This window comes from Panthera onca, chromosome B3 (assembly GCF_046562875.1).
Source record: "Panthera onca isolate mPanOnc1 chromosome B3, mPanOnc1 haplotype 2, whole genome shotgun sequence".
Lineage (NCBI taxonomy): Eukaryota > Metazoa > Chordata > Mammalia > Carnivora > Felidae > Panthera > Panthera onca.
This window is the reverse complement of record NC_138344.1, coordinates 120,031,183-120,047,327: the sequence shown is the minus strand read 5'-3', so window position 1 is coordinate 120,047,327 and position 16,145 is coordinate 120,031,183. Positions and strand designations below refer to the sequence as shown.

At 40.8% G+C, this 16,145-nt stretch overlaps 1 protein-coding gene across 19 annotated transcripts in view; it reads right to left on the bottom strand.

The window, feature by feature from the left end:
* Window positions 1-16,145, bottom strand: part of TTLL5 (tubulin tyrosine ligase like 5) — a 286,889-nt gene that overhangs the window by 94,001 nt on the left and 176,743 nt on the right. The window contains exon 31 of one of the 19 annotated variants that reach the window (XM_081795971.1): window positions 2,217-2,370. The exons of 17 other annotated variants lie outside the window; for them this stretch is intronic. In XM_081795971.1, the coding sequence (XP_081652097.1) occupies window positions 2,232-2,370 (139 nt within the window). In that variant the 3' untranslated portion in view covers window positions 2,217-2,231. Of the gene's footprint in view, window positions 1-2,216; window positions 2,371-15,536; window positions 16,033-16,145 lie in introns of those variants that run through there. One more of the 19 variants, XM_078448000.2, reaches the window with a different exon arrangement.

The window sequence follows — 16,145 nt, the reverse complement described above, 5'->3', positions numbered from 1 at the left end:
CTCACATAATCTCACCTCTGATATGTCACATCCCTTGCTCATCTCCTCCCACAGTTTGGCTCCCACAGTTCAGTTCCACAATTACACGCTTTTGGCTAATCTTCTTGGAGAAAAGTACCCAAATGCTCAGGGCTTATTTATGAATTTTTCCGAGTATGACATCTGATCTTCAGTGACCCCTCGGTGTGTGTGCTACTCTACATAGTTCAAACGACGCGGTCTTTCCCAAGGGGCTTCCAGAGGTATGGAGAAGTGTGGCGGCCAATGACTGACGAGAAAGGAGTCGTACCTAAATACGCAGATAGAATGTTCACGTTGTTCACAAAGTGAAATGCTGAATGGGAGTCAAACAGGAGTTAAGGGGTGAGGAAAGGAGGGGCCAGAGGCATGTGTCATCTCCTTTCTCATTAGTGAGGGGAGAGGAAAGCTTAGTGAAGAAAACGTGGGGAGGTGCACGGGCTCTGAATGGAAGGAATGGTGGGTGGAGAAAGGCCTCCAGGTAGAAAGGAAGAGAAGGGTGGGGGCAAGGGTGGGTTGATCCAGTGAACAAAGGAACACGGGAAGATACAGATGAAACAGCAGGAACTGCCTGGCTGGATTAACCTTCAGATTTCTGTATCAATTAGGGCAGATATTCAAATTTAGAAGGAAACTACTGTTTATGGTAACTGCACCAAAAGTCAAAAAATACACCAATTGTGATTCTCCTTCCACTCTGGCTTGCTGGTTCTAGAAGTTTCTGGCCACGAGCAGCAACCTAGACTCGGGAATTAGGTATTAAAGGATTTTTGTAACTACGTTATAACTATTAAGTCAGAAATCATCTCACTGGCAGGCTAGGTTGGTTTTATTTTCTGAAAGCTTCTTTAACAACAAATATTCCTAGGAGGCATTTACTTTAACGCCTGCTTGTTGTGCATCAAAAATCAGAATCTGTAACAGGGCCCTCTTCCATGGAGACCACCAGGGACTGTGAGTGTTAGGGGTAGGACAGCAGGCAAGAGGAGATCACGTAAGAGTAAGACTGAGGATGAGAGGAGGTTTGCTCATCCAACTGCAAACTGTGAACAGACTGCAACGTCATAAACTTTCACAGCAGAAGCTGCTTTTAATCTCCTCAGTACCATAAATCCACTCTCCAAATCACAAAAGAAACTTTCTCAAGCAAGGAGGAACTTTTAGCCAAGAGGCAGGAATTTTTACAGTGCACCACTGGGTGGGGACCGGAGCGCTGAGCCGTGGAGGGCGACGTGGTGATGCCGGGTGAAGCTCGCTTGCTTGGAGCGCCAGTGGGTGGTACTCAGGCCGCTGTATCTTCCAACTAAAGCACAAGTGTGTGGGGTCTGTAGGCCGCAGGTTGTACAATGGCTGACTTGGAGGAGGCCAGGTGCACTCTCTTCTGGGCCTTCCCTGAGATTCCGTTATCTGTATATTCCTTTATGTGGCATCTAATAGTTTCTGTTCCCATCCAAAATTCCATCCCATTTTCCTGAACCTCAATTCATTGTAGTCTACTAGTAATATATTTTCTACTCCCATCAAAATTTTGAGATTCAATTGTTCTCTCTAGTTTTTATATTATTCTTTGCTCAATACTAAAATATAATAGTGCAAAGAGTCCCTGAAAATAACTTCTAAGAGTTTCATGTTATCTGTACAGCCAAGAAAGTTAGCTGTGGAAAAGCTCAGAATGTCTAACATTGGACTCAAATTCAAAGATTCAGAGTCAACTATGCTGTATTTCCCTTTACTAGATATGTAGCTAATAGGCAACAATATGGCAAATTTTTCTCAACATCACCCTCTCTTATTAGCCAATTTACTTAGAACTTCATCTCACTTTCTATGTTGCACTGTGGCATATGAGGGCTAAATGTTTCCCCATAACTGTCCTCCTGCAGAACGCCCCCCCAACCTCTAGCCAATATACATTGAAGGGCTAGACTTTCCCCTTTGCTTTAATAGCTGTTCCAAAGAATGGATGTTGGTTCTAAGGAACTTGGAGGTGATCTATCAAACACACTGGTTGTTTTTTTTTTTTTTTTTTTTTTTAACATTTTTTATTTTTATTTTTGGGACAGAGAGAGACAGAGCATGAACGGGGGAGGGGCAGAGAGAGAGGGAGACACAGAATCGGAAACAGGCTCCAGGCTCCGAGCCATCAGCCCAGAGCCTGACGCGGGGCTCGAACTCACGGACCGCGAGATCGTGACCTGGCTGAAGTCGGACGCTTAACCGACTGCACCACCCAGGCGCCCCTCAAACACACTGGTTTTTAGCAAAGCAGATCTCCTCACCAGGCAATTACACTCTCCATGAAGATAGGCTTTCAGCGTCAAGATTTTCTGAGAATCATGTGATGTCACAAGACTGTAGGGGAAGAATGGGGCACAGAAATGTGACAGTCATACAGAGAGTGTGACCCCCACAGCCCACTTCCCCGGGCTCCTTCACCCAATCGCAGCAAAACTTGAGCTATCATGTACAGGTAAGGATGCCCCTGTCTTTCTTGAGGGTTGGGAAGTGTGTGGGTGTGCTTTTAAAGGCCATAATAATGGGGGTGGGGGATTGCTGACATTCAATAGGCGGGGGGGGGGGGGGTGGGGGGGGCGGGGGGAGAGTGTCAAGGGTGCTAAACGTCTAAAAACGCAGGGAAGAGTCGTGTACTAGGAAGAATATGTCTGCTCAGAATGCCACCAATGCTTCTAATGAGAAACACTGTAGAGCCATGAAGGAAGTGCTTTCTGGGGAGAATCTTACTGTTTCTTCACAAGAAAGAATATCCATCTACTTCTATGGCACTTTACAGAATGTGTAGATGTTAAAGACAGCAGAGGTTACATTCTCTTTGTACATTCTCAGTCCCAAACAAAGTAGTCATAGCACACAGTACATGTGTGGTAAATGCTGAAGATCCTACAGGGAAGGGTGGGGCTCCCACGAGCAGTACAAAGCAGTGCTGGCCGGAATAAGAAGCGGCTACCTTGGACTGTGACTCAGTCACACAAGCGCCCTTCCTTGAGACGACTATCACACAGGGCCCTGGAGAACTTTATGTGTGCATCCTATTTCATCAGGCAGAACATTAAAAAGATATGTAATCCAGAGCTGAGATTTAATAATTATTACTGCTTAACAAGGATTTTCTTAAGTAGCACTGGCATTACTCTTGTAACTACAAATACTTTGGTGGTAAAGATTACAATGGTTGCTACTATACTTTGGTGCCACAGCCTTAATTTCTGCTAAGGCATGAAGAGTTTTACAAAAACACCATTGTTTTTGCAACATGTGTAAATGTCAACGTGGTGAAAAAGGCAAAAAAATGTCTTAGCATTACTGTGAAAAACCTTTTGATCCTACTGGCTTCCTCAAAGGGTCTTGAGGATCCCCCCTGGACCCCCAGATCCATGAACTACACTTTGTGAACCACAGACCTGTTGCGATACAGCCTGGGGACAGGTGAGAAGAGAGCACGACCGGAAAAGGACTCTTCAGTTACCCAAAAAGCTGACATACAGGATGAAAAGCAGACACCTCTCACAGTTCAGAAAGCTGGCTACATGACTGTAAAGCATAAAAGGATCTCTAGAATCTTAACTGGTGCTCCCATCCGGCTCTCCAAACATCTGAAGCCAGAGATGAACTGGAATCTAACAAAGGCTGTGACAAAGTCCAGACCCAGCTTAATTATCAATTAGATTGGCTCACCCCCTTCTCCTCCCACCCCTCTCCCACACACTAGCAACCGGAGAAAAGGATAAGCATGTCTTTTTGGGAGAGGGGGGAAGGTAAATAATATTTACTTAAGACTCTGATTTTACAGAAAATGCCTAGCATACAACTAATAATTGTAAAAGACACGCAGAAGCAAGAAAATGTGACCCAGGAGAGAAAACAGTCAATAGAAGGGCACTGACAAGACGGCACAGATGTTGGACTTACCAAAGATGGATTTCAAAATAACCATGAGAAATATGTATGAGGGTCAAGTATAAAAGGTGGGCAACATATTTGAACAAATGGGGGAATTTCAATAGAGAGATGAAATTTACTTAAAAAAAAAAAAACCATACAAGAATTCTAGAAGTGAAAAAATATACAATCTGAAAGGAAGAATTCATTCCAAATGCTTAACAACAGACTGAATGCAATAGAGGAGAGTATGTAACATATATAAAATTGGAATCCCAGAAGGCAGAGGAGAGAGAATGAGGTAGAAGAAATCTATAAAGGGATAAAGGCTGAGAATTTCCAATGCTGATGGAAGACATTAACCTACAGACCTAAGTAGCTCAGCAAATCCTAAGCAGGGTCAAGTACAAAGAAATCTACACCCAGGCACATGATAGTCAAATTGCTGAAAACTAAAAACCAGGAACAAAAACTTCAAAGCAGCCAGGGTGGTGGGGTGCTGGTTGGCGCTGGTAGAAATATTATCCACAAGTGAACAACAATGCTAATGGTAGGCTGACTTATCATTAGAAAACAAAGGCCCGAAAACAATGAACAGGTATTTTAAAGTGCTGGGAAAAAAAACCAAAACCAAACAAAAACCCTGCCAGTATAGACTTAAACATTTAAACAACACTCTCCACCCACTCAGTCAATTTGACAATTATGTGAAACTATATCCAGTAACTTCAGAATACACATTCTTTTCAAGTGAACACGGAACATTCATGAAGATAGTCCAAATGCTGGGCCATAAAATAAGTCTCAATAAAAATCAAAGGAACCTCAAAAAATAAATGGTAATTACCTTTAAAAAAAAATCAAAGGACTAAAATCCAGAGTGTACACTGATTAGAATATTAAATTATAAATCAGTAATAAGATATCTAGAAAATTCCAAAATATTTGGAAATTTAACAACACACTTCTACATAATCTATGAGTCAAGGAAGAAATCACAGGAAAAATTTAAAAATGTATTCAACTGAGTGGTAATGAAAACACAATTGAACAAAACCTAAAAGAGTACTTAATTAGAAACTTATAATATTTAATGTCTTTATTAGAAAAGAAATGCGTGAAAATTAACAACCTAAGCTTTCACCTTAAGAAGCTAGAAAAATAAGAGCAAGGTAAACACACAGTAAGTAGAATAAAAAATAGAATAATAAAAGCAGAAGTCAACAAGGAGGCCATTAGACTGAGGTGGCTCTAATGCCTTGGCAGCCTTTATAAGCAAACCAAAACTTAAGCCAGCATCAGTGCACTCAAGTCTGAGAAAATGAAATTAAGAACAACCAATCACAAACAGCCTAGTAGGCTTTCCCAAATAAGGCAACTGCTTCAGCTATAGTCAATCAGGTAATCAAATAATTTCCTTGCTTTATTTAGGAGTCTGCTCTATTAAAAAAAAAAAAGGGGGGGCGGGGGGGGGGTGCGTGCCTGGGTGGCTCAGTCGGGTAAGTGTCCAACTTCAGCTCAGGTCATGATCCCATGGTTCGTGGGTTCAAGCCCCACATCGGGCTCTGTGCTGACAGCTCAGAGCCTGAAGCCTGCTTCGGATTCTGTCTCCCTCTCTCTCTCTGCCCCTATCCTGCTCACTCTCTGTCTCTTTCTGTCTCTCAGAAATAAATAAACATTAAAAAAAAAAAAGAAAGCCTTTCCCTTAGTTCCCCCTGATAGATTGCTCCTAACCATTTTCAGTTTGTCACTGCCCAGTTAAAAATCAATGTTTGCTCCAATGAGCTCTTCAAAATTTTAATACACTTCAGTTTATCTTTTAGCACAGTGAAATAGAAAATAGGCAAACAGAGCATATCAACAAAATCAAAGGTGGCTATTTGGAAGATTTTAAAAGTTGATGAATTCCAAACAAGCTGATCTTAAAGAATAAAAGGACATAAAAAATTAATGAAGAATATCATAGAGTCTATAGACAACAAAAACAGAAAGTAATATTATGAACAACTCTATGCCAAAAATTCAGTGAATAAATCCTTGGAAATACAACTTATTAAAAGTGACACAATGAGAGAAAGTCTAAATTGCTCTCTTTACATAAATAGGTATATAAAGAAATTTAACTTATAATCAAAAACCATCTTACAAAGAAAACTTTAAGCTCAGATGGTTTTAGTGAAGTCTATCAAACATTTAAAGAAATAATTCCAATCTTTCACAAAATCTTTCAGAACAAAAGAGAGAAGGGAAAATTTCCCAACTCATTTTATGATGTTAACATATCTCTGACACAAAAAACATGAGAAAGACATTACAAGAAAATTACAGGCCAATAGGCCTCAAGAATATACACAAAAAGACTCTGATGAAATATTAGCAAATAAAATCAATCAACCTATATCTATCTCCTTTATAAAAAAAAAACTACCCCCGGGGCACCTGGGTAGCTCAGTCGGTTGACTGCCCAAATCTTGATTTCAGCTCAGGTCATAATCCAAGGGTCGTGGGATCTAGCTCTGTGTGGAGCCTGCTTGAGATTCTCTCTCTCTCTCCTTCTGGCCCTCTCCCCTACTCATGCTCTCTAAATTAAAAGAAAAAAAAATATCTCCTATAAAAAATAAGATCGTATCATGACCAAGTGATATTTACCATGGGAATGGTTTAAGATGTAAAAATCAATCATGTATTCACTGCATTAAAAGAATAAAGAAGAAAAATCATATTAGAATATTATTAGATGAAATACCACATTGGACAAAATGCAACACCCATTCATGACAGAAACTCTCAGTAAACTAGGAACAAAAGAAAGTTCCTAACCTAATAAAGTATCTCTATAAAAAAATCTATGGTTAACATCATACTTATTGGTGAAACACTGAACTCTTTTCCTTTAAGAACAGGAATAAAGGAAGGATGTTTTTTCTCACTACTTCAATTAAAAATTAGTAATGGAAGGGGTGCATGGGTTACTCAGTCGGTTAAGTGTCCAACTTCAGCTCAGGTCATGATCTCACAGTTTGTGAGTTTGAGCCCCATATCAGGCTCTGTACTGACAGCTCAGAGCCTGGAGTCTGTTTCGGATTCTGTGTCTCCCTCTCTCTACCCTTCCCCTACTTGCGTGCACTCTCTCTCTCTCTCAAAAATAAACATTAAAAAAAAAACTTTTATAAAAAAATTAGTAATGGAAGACATAGCCAATGTCATAAGGAAAAAAAAAAAAACTGCCAGTATTCACAGATGTGATTGTTTACGCAGAAAACCTTATGAATTTTATAAAAATATTGGTAGCACAGGAATCAAGGTCCATAAACAAAATGCAATTATATTTTTAACAATTCTCTTTTTTTTTAAGTTTATTTATTTATTTTGAAATAGAGAGCAAGCAGGGGAGGGGCAGAGAGAGAGAAGAGAGAGAATCCCAAGCAGGCTCTGTGCTGTCAGTGCAGAGTCTGATATGGGGCTTGATCTCACAAACTGTGAGATCATGACATGAGCCAAAATCAAGAGTCAGATGGTTAACTTCTATTGGTAGACTCAATATTGTTAAGATGTTTATTCTACATTTCAAATGTTGCTTTCCTAGTTCCACAGTTTCTATCTGGAAATCTGGCTTGAGATTTCCTATCTTTGATTCATTGAAGCATATTTTCCTATACATCTTGGTTCATAGTTATAATAGCCACTTTAAAATCCTTGTGTATTAATTCCATCATCTGAGCCTTCTTAAGACTGGTCTCTGTTGATTATCTTTCATTCTAAGAATGGGTCATGTTTTCCTGTTTTTTCATATGTTGAAGAATTTCACATTGTATCCTGGACACTGTGAAATGTTATAGATAATGGATTGTATTATATTGCTCCAAAGACCACGCGCGTGCGTGTGCGTGTGCGTGCGTGTGTGTGTGTGTGTTTTAAGCAGGCAGCTAATTTGGCTAAACTCCACCTGCAATTCTTTCTTCCCTTCCATGGGCCATGGCTCTATGTTCAGTTCTTTTAGATTTAACTGTATAGTTTGCAGTAGATGGTTGCCTCGTTTCCAGGGTTTTCCTCTCATTCTTCCAGCAGGTGGCTGTTCTAAACCTCAGCCTCCAGTTTGTTAAGCCAGTTAATTTGGATTGCCATGTAAGTTCTAATTGCAAACCATGGCCTGCCCTCAGGTCAAAAGGTAATAACTGAAAAACAAAGAGAAAGCTCACCTCTTGCAGTTCCCTTCCTCCAAATTTCCATTCCTTCTTCCAAATACTGGCTTCTGTTTACCCTCCACTGCCTTCAGGTTGTTGTACTTTGTGTTTCATCCAGTGGGCTGATTGGATAAAAACTCACTCAGCCACAACCGGAACTGGAAACCACCCCCAACTGATCTATAGATCCAATGCCATCACAATAAGAATCCCAGCAGGCTTTGCTGTTATTGAAGAAACTGACCAGTTGATATTAAAATTTATATAGAGAAGTCAAAGAATCTAGAATAGTCAAAACAATTTTGAAAAGGGAGACTTACATTACCTGATTTCAAGGCCACTATATAAAAATCACAATCAAGAAAGTGAAGCATAGGCATAATAGTAAATAAACAGGTCAGTGAAACAGAATAAAGAGTTCAGAAATGGACCCATAAATATATGGTCAACTAATTTTTGACCAAGGTGCCAAAGTGAATTCAATGGGGAAAATAATTTTTTTTTAGCAAATACTGCTAAAACAACTGGATATCCATACGAAAAAAAAAAAATGAACATCAACCTTTACTTCATTCCACAGATAAACATAAATTTGAGTTGGATTACAGACCCCTAAACTTAAAAGCCTCTAGAAGAAAATATGATGTTTTTGTAAACTTGTCATAGGCAAAGATTTTTTTAAAAAAATTTTTGATGTCTTTTCATTTTTTGAGAGAGAGACAGACAGACAGAGACAGAGAGCAAGTGGGGGAGGGGCATAGGGGGAGGGAGACACAGAAACTGAAGCAGGCTCCAGGCTCTGAGCTCTCAGCACAGAGCCCAATGTGGGGCTCGAAGCTATGAACCGCAAGATCATGACCTGAGCCGAAGTCAGACCCTTAACCAACTGAGGTACCCAGGCATCACATCATAGGTAAAGATTTCTTAGGACACAAAGAGCTCTAATCATAAGCGAAAACATCTGAGGGGCACCTGGCTGGCTTAACCGGTGGAGCATGTGACTCTTGATGTGGGGGTTGTAAGTTTGTGTCCCATGTTGGGTGTAGAGATTACTGGAAATAAAATCTTTTAAAAATTTTGATAAATTAGGCTTTATTATTTCTGCTCATCAAAAGCTATCACTAAGAAAATGAACAGGCAAGCCATGCCCTGAAGAAAAATATTTACAATACGTACATGTAAGAAAGGATTCTTAATTGATAACATATAAAAAAGTCCTATCGTTAACTGTTGACTTCAACAGTAAAATGACAACCTAATTTTAAAATGTATAACACATTTTAATAGATACTTTACAAAAATATACATATGAATGGCCAATAAAACATTAAAAAGCACATAAAAGGTTCTCAGTATCAGTAGTCATCAGGAAAATGAAAATAGCACTTTATGTCTATTAAAATGACCAAAATCAGGGGCGCCTGGGTGGCTTAGTTGGTTGAGTGTCGGACTTCGGCTCAGGTCAAATCTCACAGCTAGTGGGTTTGAGCCCCACATTGGGTTTTGCACTGATAGCATGGAGGCTGCTTCAGGTTCTCTCTCTTCCTCTCCCTCTGCCTCTCTCCAGCTCATGCTCTCTCTCTCCCTCAAAAATAAGCATCAAAAAAAAAAAAAAAAAAAAACAAAAAAAAAAAACAACCCACAAAACAAAACAAAATAAAATGACTAAAATCAAACACAACAATACCAAATGCTGGTGAACATGTGCGTTACTAGAATTCTCACACGTTGCTGATGGGAGTGTAAAATGATACAATAGTTTCAGGAAACCATTTGTCAGTTTCTTATAAATTAAAAAATATTTATATGACTCAACAGTTCTATTCCTAAGTAGATACCCCCCCCCAAACATATGGTTATGAAAAAAAGAGTTATATAATAATTCTCATTGAGTGTGTATTCGTAATAGTAAAAAACTTAGACCAATCTTAATGCCCATCAGTAAGAAAATGGATAAACAAATTGTGGGAATATTCGTATAGAACACTACACTCAACAATACAAAACACCGAACCACTGATATAAGCAACAATATAGATGAATCTCTAAAACACTTTGCTGAAAGAAGCCAGATACAAAAGAATATTGTAGGATTCCACTTATAAGAAGTCCAACACTAGGCAAAACTGTATTTATACACCCATGCTCAGAAGCACAATAGCTAAAATGTGGGAGAAACCCACGTGTCCATCAAGGATGAATGGATAAACAAAATGTGGTACACCATTCAGTGAAATGTTATTCAGCCTTAAAAAGGAAGGGAATTCTGCATGTGCTACCACGTGAATGGACCTTGAGGGCATTATGCTAAGTATAAGATACCAGTCACAAAAGGACAAATACTATATGATTCCGCTTATATGAGGTACTTAAGAGTGGTCAAAATCATAGAGACAGGAAGTATAACAGGTGCTTGCCAGGGACTGGGGGAAGGTGAGAATGGGGAGTTACTGTGTGGTCCGGTTTTCAGTTCTACAAGATGTAGAGTCATGGCGCTAGATGGTGGTGATGGTTGGACAAGAATGAGAATGGATTTAATCCCACTCTACTGTACAGTTAAAAATGGTTTGTAAATTCTATGTCATGTGTATTTTACTGCAATAAAGAACCGTGAAAAAAAGAATAGGCAACCTACTGTATCATAAGAGAAGTCAATAGTGTGATTAGTGAGGGAGGAGGAGTACTGACTGGGAAGAGACACAGGGGGATTTTCAGTGTGACAGAGATGTTCCTCATCTTGTGTTGAGTGGGGGTTACGTGGATATATATAAAATGGCCAAAACTCATCAAGCTCAACACTTGGGATCCGTGCACATTATGTAAATTTTTACCTCAGCTGGAAAAAAGACAATTTCTTTTATCTTTCATAAAAAAAAACTAATTATTAGGGGCTCCTGGGTGGCTCAGTCAGTTAAGCATCTGACTTAGGCTTAGGTCACGATCTCGCAGTTCGTGGGTTCGAGCCCTGCGTCGGGCTCTGTGCTGACAGCTCAGAGCCTGGAGCCTGCTTCAGATTCTGTGTCTCCTTCTCTCTCTGTTCCTCCCCTGCTCACGCTCTGTCCCTCTCTCTCAAAAATAAGCAAAGATTTAAAAAAATTTAAAAAAAAACTAGTATTTCCTATTCTGTGTATATGTTACATCTCTAGCTGACTTCCCTGATTTTTGCAGCAAAATTATTCTTTTCATCCCGCATTTTGCAATGCTGGGACCCCATATAAAGGTACATATCTAAGTAGTTCTCTTATTTCCACAGCATTCGATTCACATAAATAAATAACCCACGAAATAAATCCAACCCATTTATTGGACACTGTTCGTAGGCACTAGTAAGAAGAAAAAGATGAGCTTCTGCTCTCAAAGAGCTCCAGATCTGGAGGAAGTACATTTGTTAAGGTGAGTCCACAGGGAAGATGGGGGCGGGGGTGGAAAAAAAGGCAGGGATGGCAGGACTGTGGAAGAGGTGGCATCCCCACAGGTGTCCAAAACCGAGGAGGAACAGTGCAGGGGGGCAGAGTCCAGGGAGCTAGCGACATGGTAATGTGAGTGAGGAGGAAAATCACATGAGCCCCTGAAGGATCAAACAGGCTGGCAGAAGGTCTGGGGAAGTAAGGGGAATGTAAGCAGAGAGGCAATAATAATGGTAAATGAACAGTCTGGACAAAAGGCAGAAAAGAAATGCTGGCTCGGAAAAACTGAGCCTGAAAGATATATTATAAGATTAAAAGTAATATGTACTTAGAAGGGAGTCAAGGGGTCAGGGACGGTTAAGTTTAGCATTAAATTGCATGGTGTGGGCTCCGAGAAAAAAGTCTGCTTACTAAAGGTATCCAGTGAATGACTGAGGACTTCTTTCATTAGTGAAAGGATAAAAGTCGAATTGCATTTAGATACAAGTGTAATAAGCAACACTAACAAGTCTTAAGGCTTGCTGTGGCGGACCCGGAACAGTGACAGCTAGCCAAACGGAATTCGTTCGTGCCTAAAATTATTTAAGTGCAATGAGTTCGACCCGCCAAGAGATTTTATGCTCATGGTGACAGGTGCCTTGATTCTGAGAGAGTCTTTGTGTTGGAATATTATTTTAAAAGGACCTCTGAAAACACAGGTGCTAAAGACTAAAATTTATTTTTCCCTTTTGAGTTTGCTCCTTGAGATAAGACTAGATAGAACACTTTGACCTTTCTGTTTTGAATCTGTGGAGTCCTACGGAAATGGTAATTCTGCACAAAAACCTGAAGTACAACCGGGTGGTATTAGAGACATAGAAAAGCTCAGAAATTATGTGAAAAAGTGGTAAACTTTTGATGATCTATATGCTAGGTCAAGAGCACAGAACTATATAAAATTATAGATGCAAGCTGATCTTCCTGCTTGAGAACAGGGTGAAAGGGCTTAAAAACCTTTAAATATTTTGTTTATTTGAGAGGATGAAAGGCCCTTGGGAGAGGATTAAAGAAATAATCCAAGAAAGAAGGCAAAAAGAAATGAAAGGTTTCAGACGCTGGAAAGGAACCAAAACCAATCCAAGAGTTGGGTTAGTGAGAGAATTCTGGAGGGAGAGCAGAGGCCCCATGCCCCTGGATCCACACCCCGGGTTCTGAACTGGATGACCCCGAGAACAGGAAGCAGCATAGCTTAGTGACCAGGCCTGTGCTCTAGAACAAGACAGCTGGGTTCAAATCCTGGCTCTACCAGTCACTTAGGCTCTCTGTGCCTTGCTTTCCTCAGCTGTGAAATGGGAATAAAAATCAACCTCATCTGTCAGAGAGAGGGCTGGCCCAAGAATTAAATGGGATCATTCACGGAAAGCATTTAGCATGATGTTTGGCACACATAATAGATGGGAGTTCCTATTATTAACATTTGTCCCATGGAAGGTGAATCCAAACCTTGGGGAAAATGAACAGTAAGGGCACTAAGGAACAGGTGTGAGCCAGTCCGATCGAAGAGAAGTAAAGCAGTACTTACAATCTCCTTCCAAGTACCGTGCCCGTGTGGGTTAACTGGGTGATGATGGGGGTGCCAACCTAGTGGACCTGATAAAGGACTCAGGAGTGGCTCAGCGTGTGTGAGCAGGGGAGCCCAGGCCACCTGCCAGTTCCCCCCACCAGAGCCGGCGGGGGCTCATGACGGGGGCCCGCTGCTCCAAGCCAGCCCAGACAGAGAGTGCTGTAACCTTGTGCAAGGCGCTGGCCCCTGTGTGGAAGTGGGGGTTTACCAATCATGCTGATTAGCAGGGAGGGGCAGCTGTTCAGGCAGTGGATGCGAGCGTGATGAATGAGGGAGAATCACAGTCTTCCCCCCGCACCCCCAATCCTGTTGGCCAAAGCCTCAGCTGCTAGCAGAGCCCACATCTCCTTACATCTTTTCAAAATGAAACACAAGTAATTTTTTTAAGGAACAAAAATATTCTCAATGCCATAAACATGACAAATGCAAAAAGACAGGGTCATCTGAGATCCAACTAACAAAGATGGCTACTATGAACACTTTGTCAACATTTTGCTGTATATTCTTCCTCTGTGTGTATTTCCCTCCCACAGAGTGATTCTGCACTATCTGCTTCGCAGTCGGCTTTTTTCATCTGGCAGAGTGTGCTGTGAAAATTTTCTCACATGGCAGCACCGGGTTTTGGCAGTTCTCTCTACACTGTTAACTTCTATTATACTTAAGGCCAACCTGAACCCTTAAGCCTTCTTCGCACTTGAATTTCCGAAGCCACGTGAAGAGCTTTATGTTCTTCCTTACGAAGTTCTAAATTCCATGGGCCAGACGCATCACTCTGGCCTGACCAGATCATCGTTAATACCGATCGTCATCCCAGATATTCAGTATCGCATCCTACTTTGTGTCATCTGGAAATGGGATCGGTACGTCTTCTAGCTATGTAGGGGCCTGGTATACAGTAGGCACCTAAATGAATATGAATGGGTGAATGAATTCATTGATAAAAAGGGTGAATTAAGGGGCCAATGACAAACCAGACACTTAATTCTCAAACTTACATTGACGTATTGTTTGAGTAGAGTGGCCTATTTAGAAACCAGATATTCCTAATGACAGCATTCTCTTGTTCACACTTCCCTTTGGTGCTCACAAGATTTCATTAGGCTGTGCTGAAACCCAGTTATGATAATTCTTTCCTAGTCCCCTGATCTTCTCTTACTAAAGAAATTCTACCATGAAGGGAAATGAGGCTAGTGTAGCATGGCTTTTATTTTTTTCCTCTCATGAATCAATGCTGGGCTTAAGTAATTCCCCTTGCCTTCTCTAAGGGCTTGCCAAGTCATTGCTTTGCTAACCTGTTCAATTTGGGCCTGAAACTGACATCTCAGTTACTAGTTTACATATTCAGTATCCAATTTATTTCTATCTCTTCCCTTCCTTTCCCAGTGTATAAGCCTCTTTGCACATTAAATCACACATTGAATCACAAGGGCTAAAACCATAAATCATGAATTAGTAATCATAAGAACTGCTCCTTCTTTGGAGATAGTAATTCAATTATTAGGTAGAGAGAATACGATTGATTCAATACCATGATTCTTGTGAATTTCATTTACCTTGAAGAGAACAGGATTTGGATAGGGGAAGACGCACCCTGAAAACTAAGACCCTAAATAAGGAAGAGACTGTATATCAACTGGTACCCTCAAAATAAATCAGTCACCTATTGTTTACTACCCTTCTTTTAATAGAAAAGCCAAGAGTAAAAGTAGGACAACATGCTAAAAATCAACAGAAGCTCCCCCCACCAAAAAAAGGCAAGAATGAAAAGAGACTAAAATGTGAGAGCCGGGGCAGGGTGGTGGGGGGCTAGGTGGCTCAGTTGGTTAAGCATCCAACTTTGGCTCAGATCATGATCTCACAGCTCATGGGTTCAAGCCCCGCGTTGGGCTCTGTGCTGACAGCTCAGAGCCTGGAGCCTGCTTCAGATTCTGTGTCTCCTTCTCTCTCTGCCTCCCCCCGGCTCTCTCTCTCTCTCTCTCAAAAATAAATAAACATTTAAAAAATGAAAAAAAAAATGTGAGAGCAGGGTCCAAATAAGATATATAACTTGAAATACAGAACTGCAAGCAATTAAGAAGGGAGGTTTCTGATTATTCAATAGGCAGAGATCTAGAAAAGGAAAAGGAAGCAGTAGTGATAGCTGGAAGATGTCTAAGGGAGATACTTTGACTACTTTTATTTTGAGTTTATTAAATACGGTATGACAACGATATAAATTTGGGAGGAACACGCTGAGGTATCGTGTCAAAAAGCTAAGCGTTGAGATGCCTGTCCTTTAAAAGTACAGTGAGGCCCCAGCCAGCTGGACTTGACAATGGATACAGAATGTGAACCAGACTTTTGCCGTCTCCACGCTTGTACCACTCCATGATTGATGGAATGATCCCCAGGAGGAGGAAATAAGGACAAAGTTAGGATTTCTCAGTACATCTGGCAGAGAAGCTGGGGGCAAGCTTTATGGAACACAAAGCTGGATATAAAACCTAACCATTCAAAGGTTAAGTTCACAGCACTGTTCTAGAAGGCAACTTAGGATTCTGGCAGTCAGCAAGCTATATAGACGGAGACTCCCTTGTCCTTTATCTATTAGCAGTCTGGATCTGAAAAGACAGATTGATCCTTAGCCTTATTAACAAGAAATGTCTTTGATCCAGCTCTTTACTTTGGCATAACCGGCATACCGCATGAAGCCTGAAAAATGTAGCTGTGAACTAAAAAAGAAGTGAGCAAAGAGTGACCTTTAAGAAAGCCAAAAGAGAACTCCCTGACACCAGTTCATTCAACAATGAAGACTTGAGTCCAGCTCAGCGGGATTTTCATCAGATGAAGGGAAAAGTCTGATGCCTTTGTGACAACAAGGCAGGTACACACGAGCACAGCTGGCCTTGGTAAAACTGGCCCACCGTCACCCAGCTTTCACACCCTGCAAAGACAAGCCAGGAAAAGTTTTCAAAGTGAAAGTTAATGTGCAGATTGTCTAGGGCAGCTGACATGCCAGTTTCCAAGAACTTCTACACTGAATTGTAGCTGGGTTCA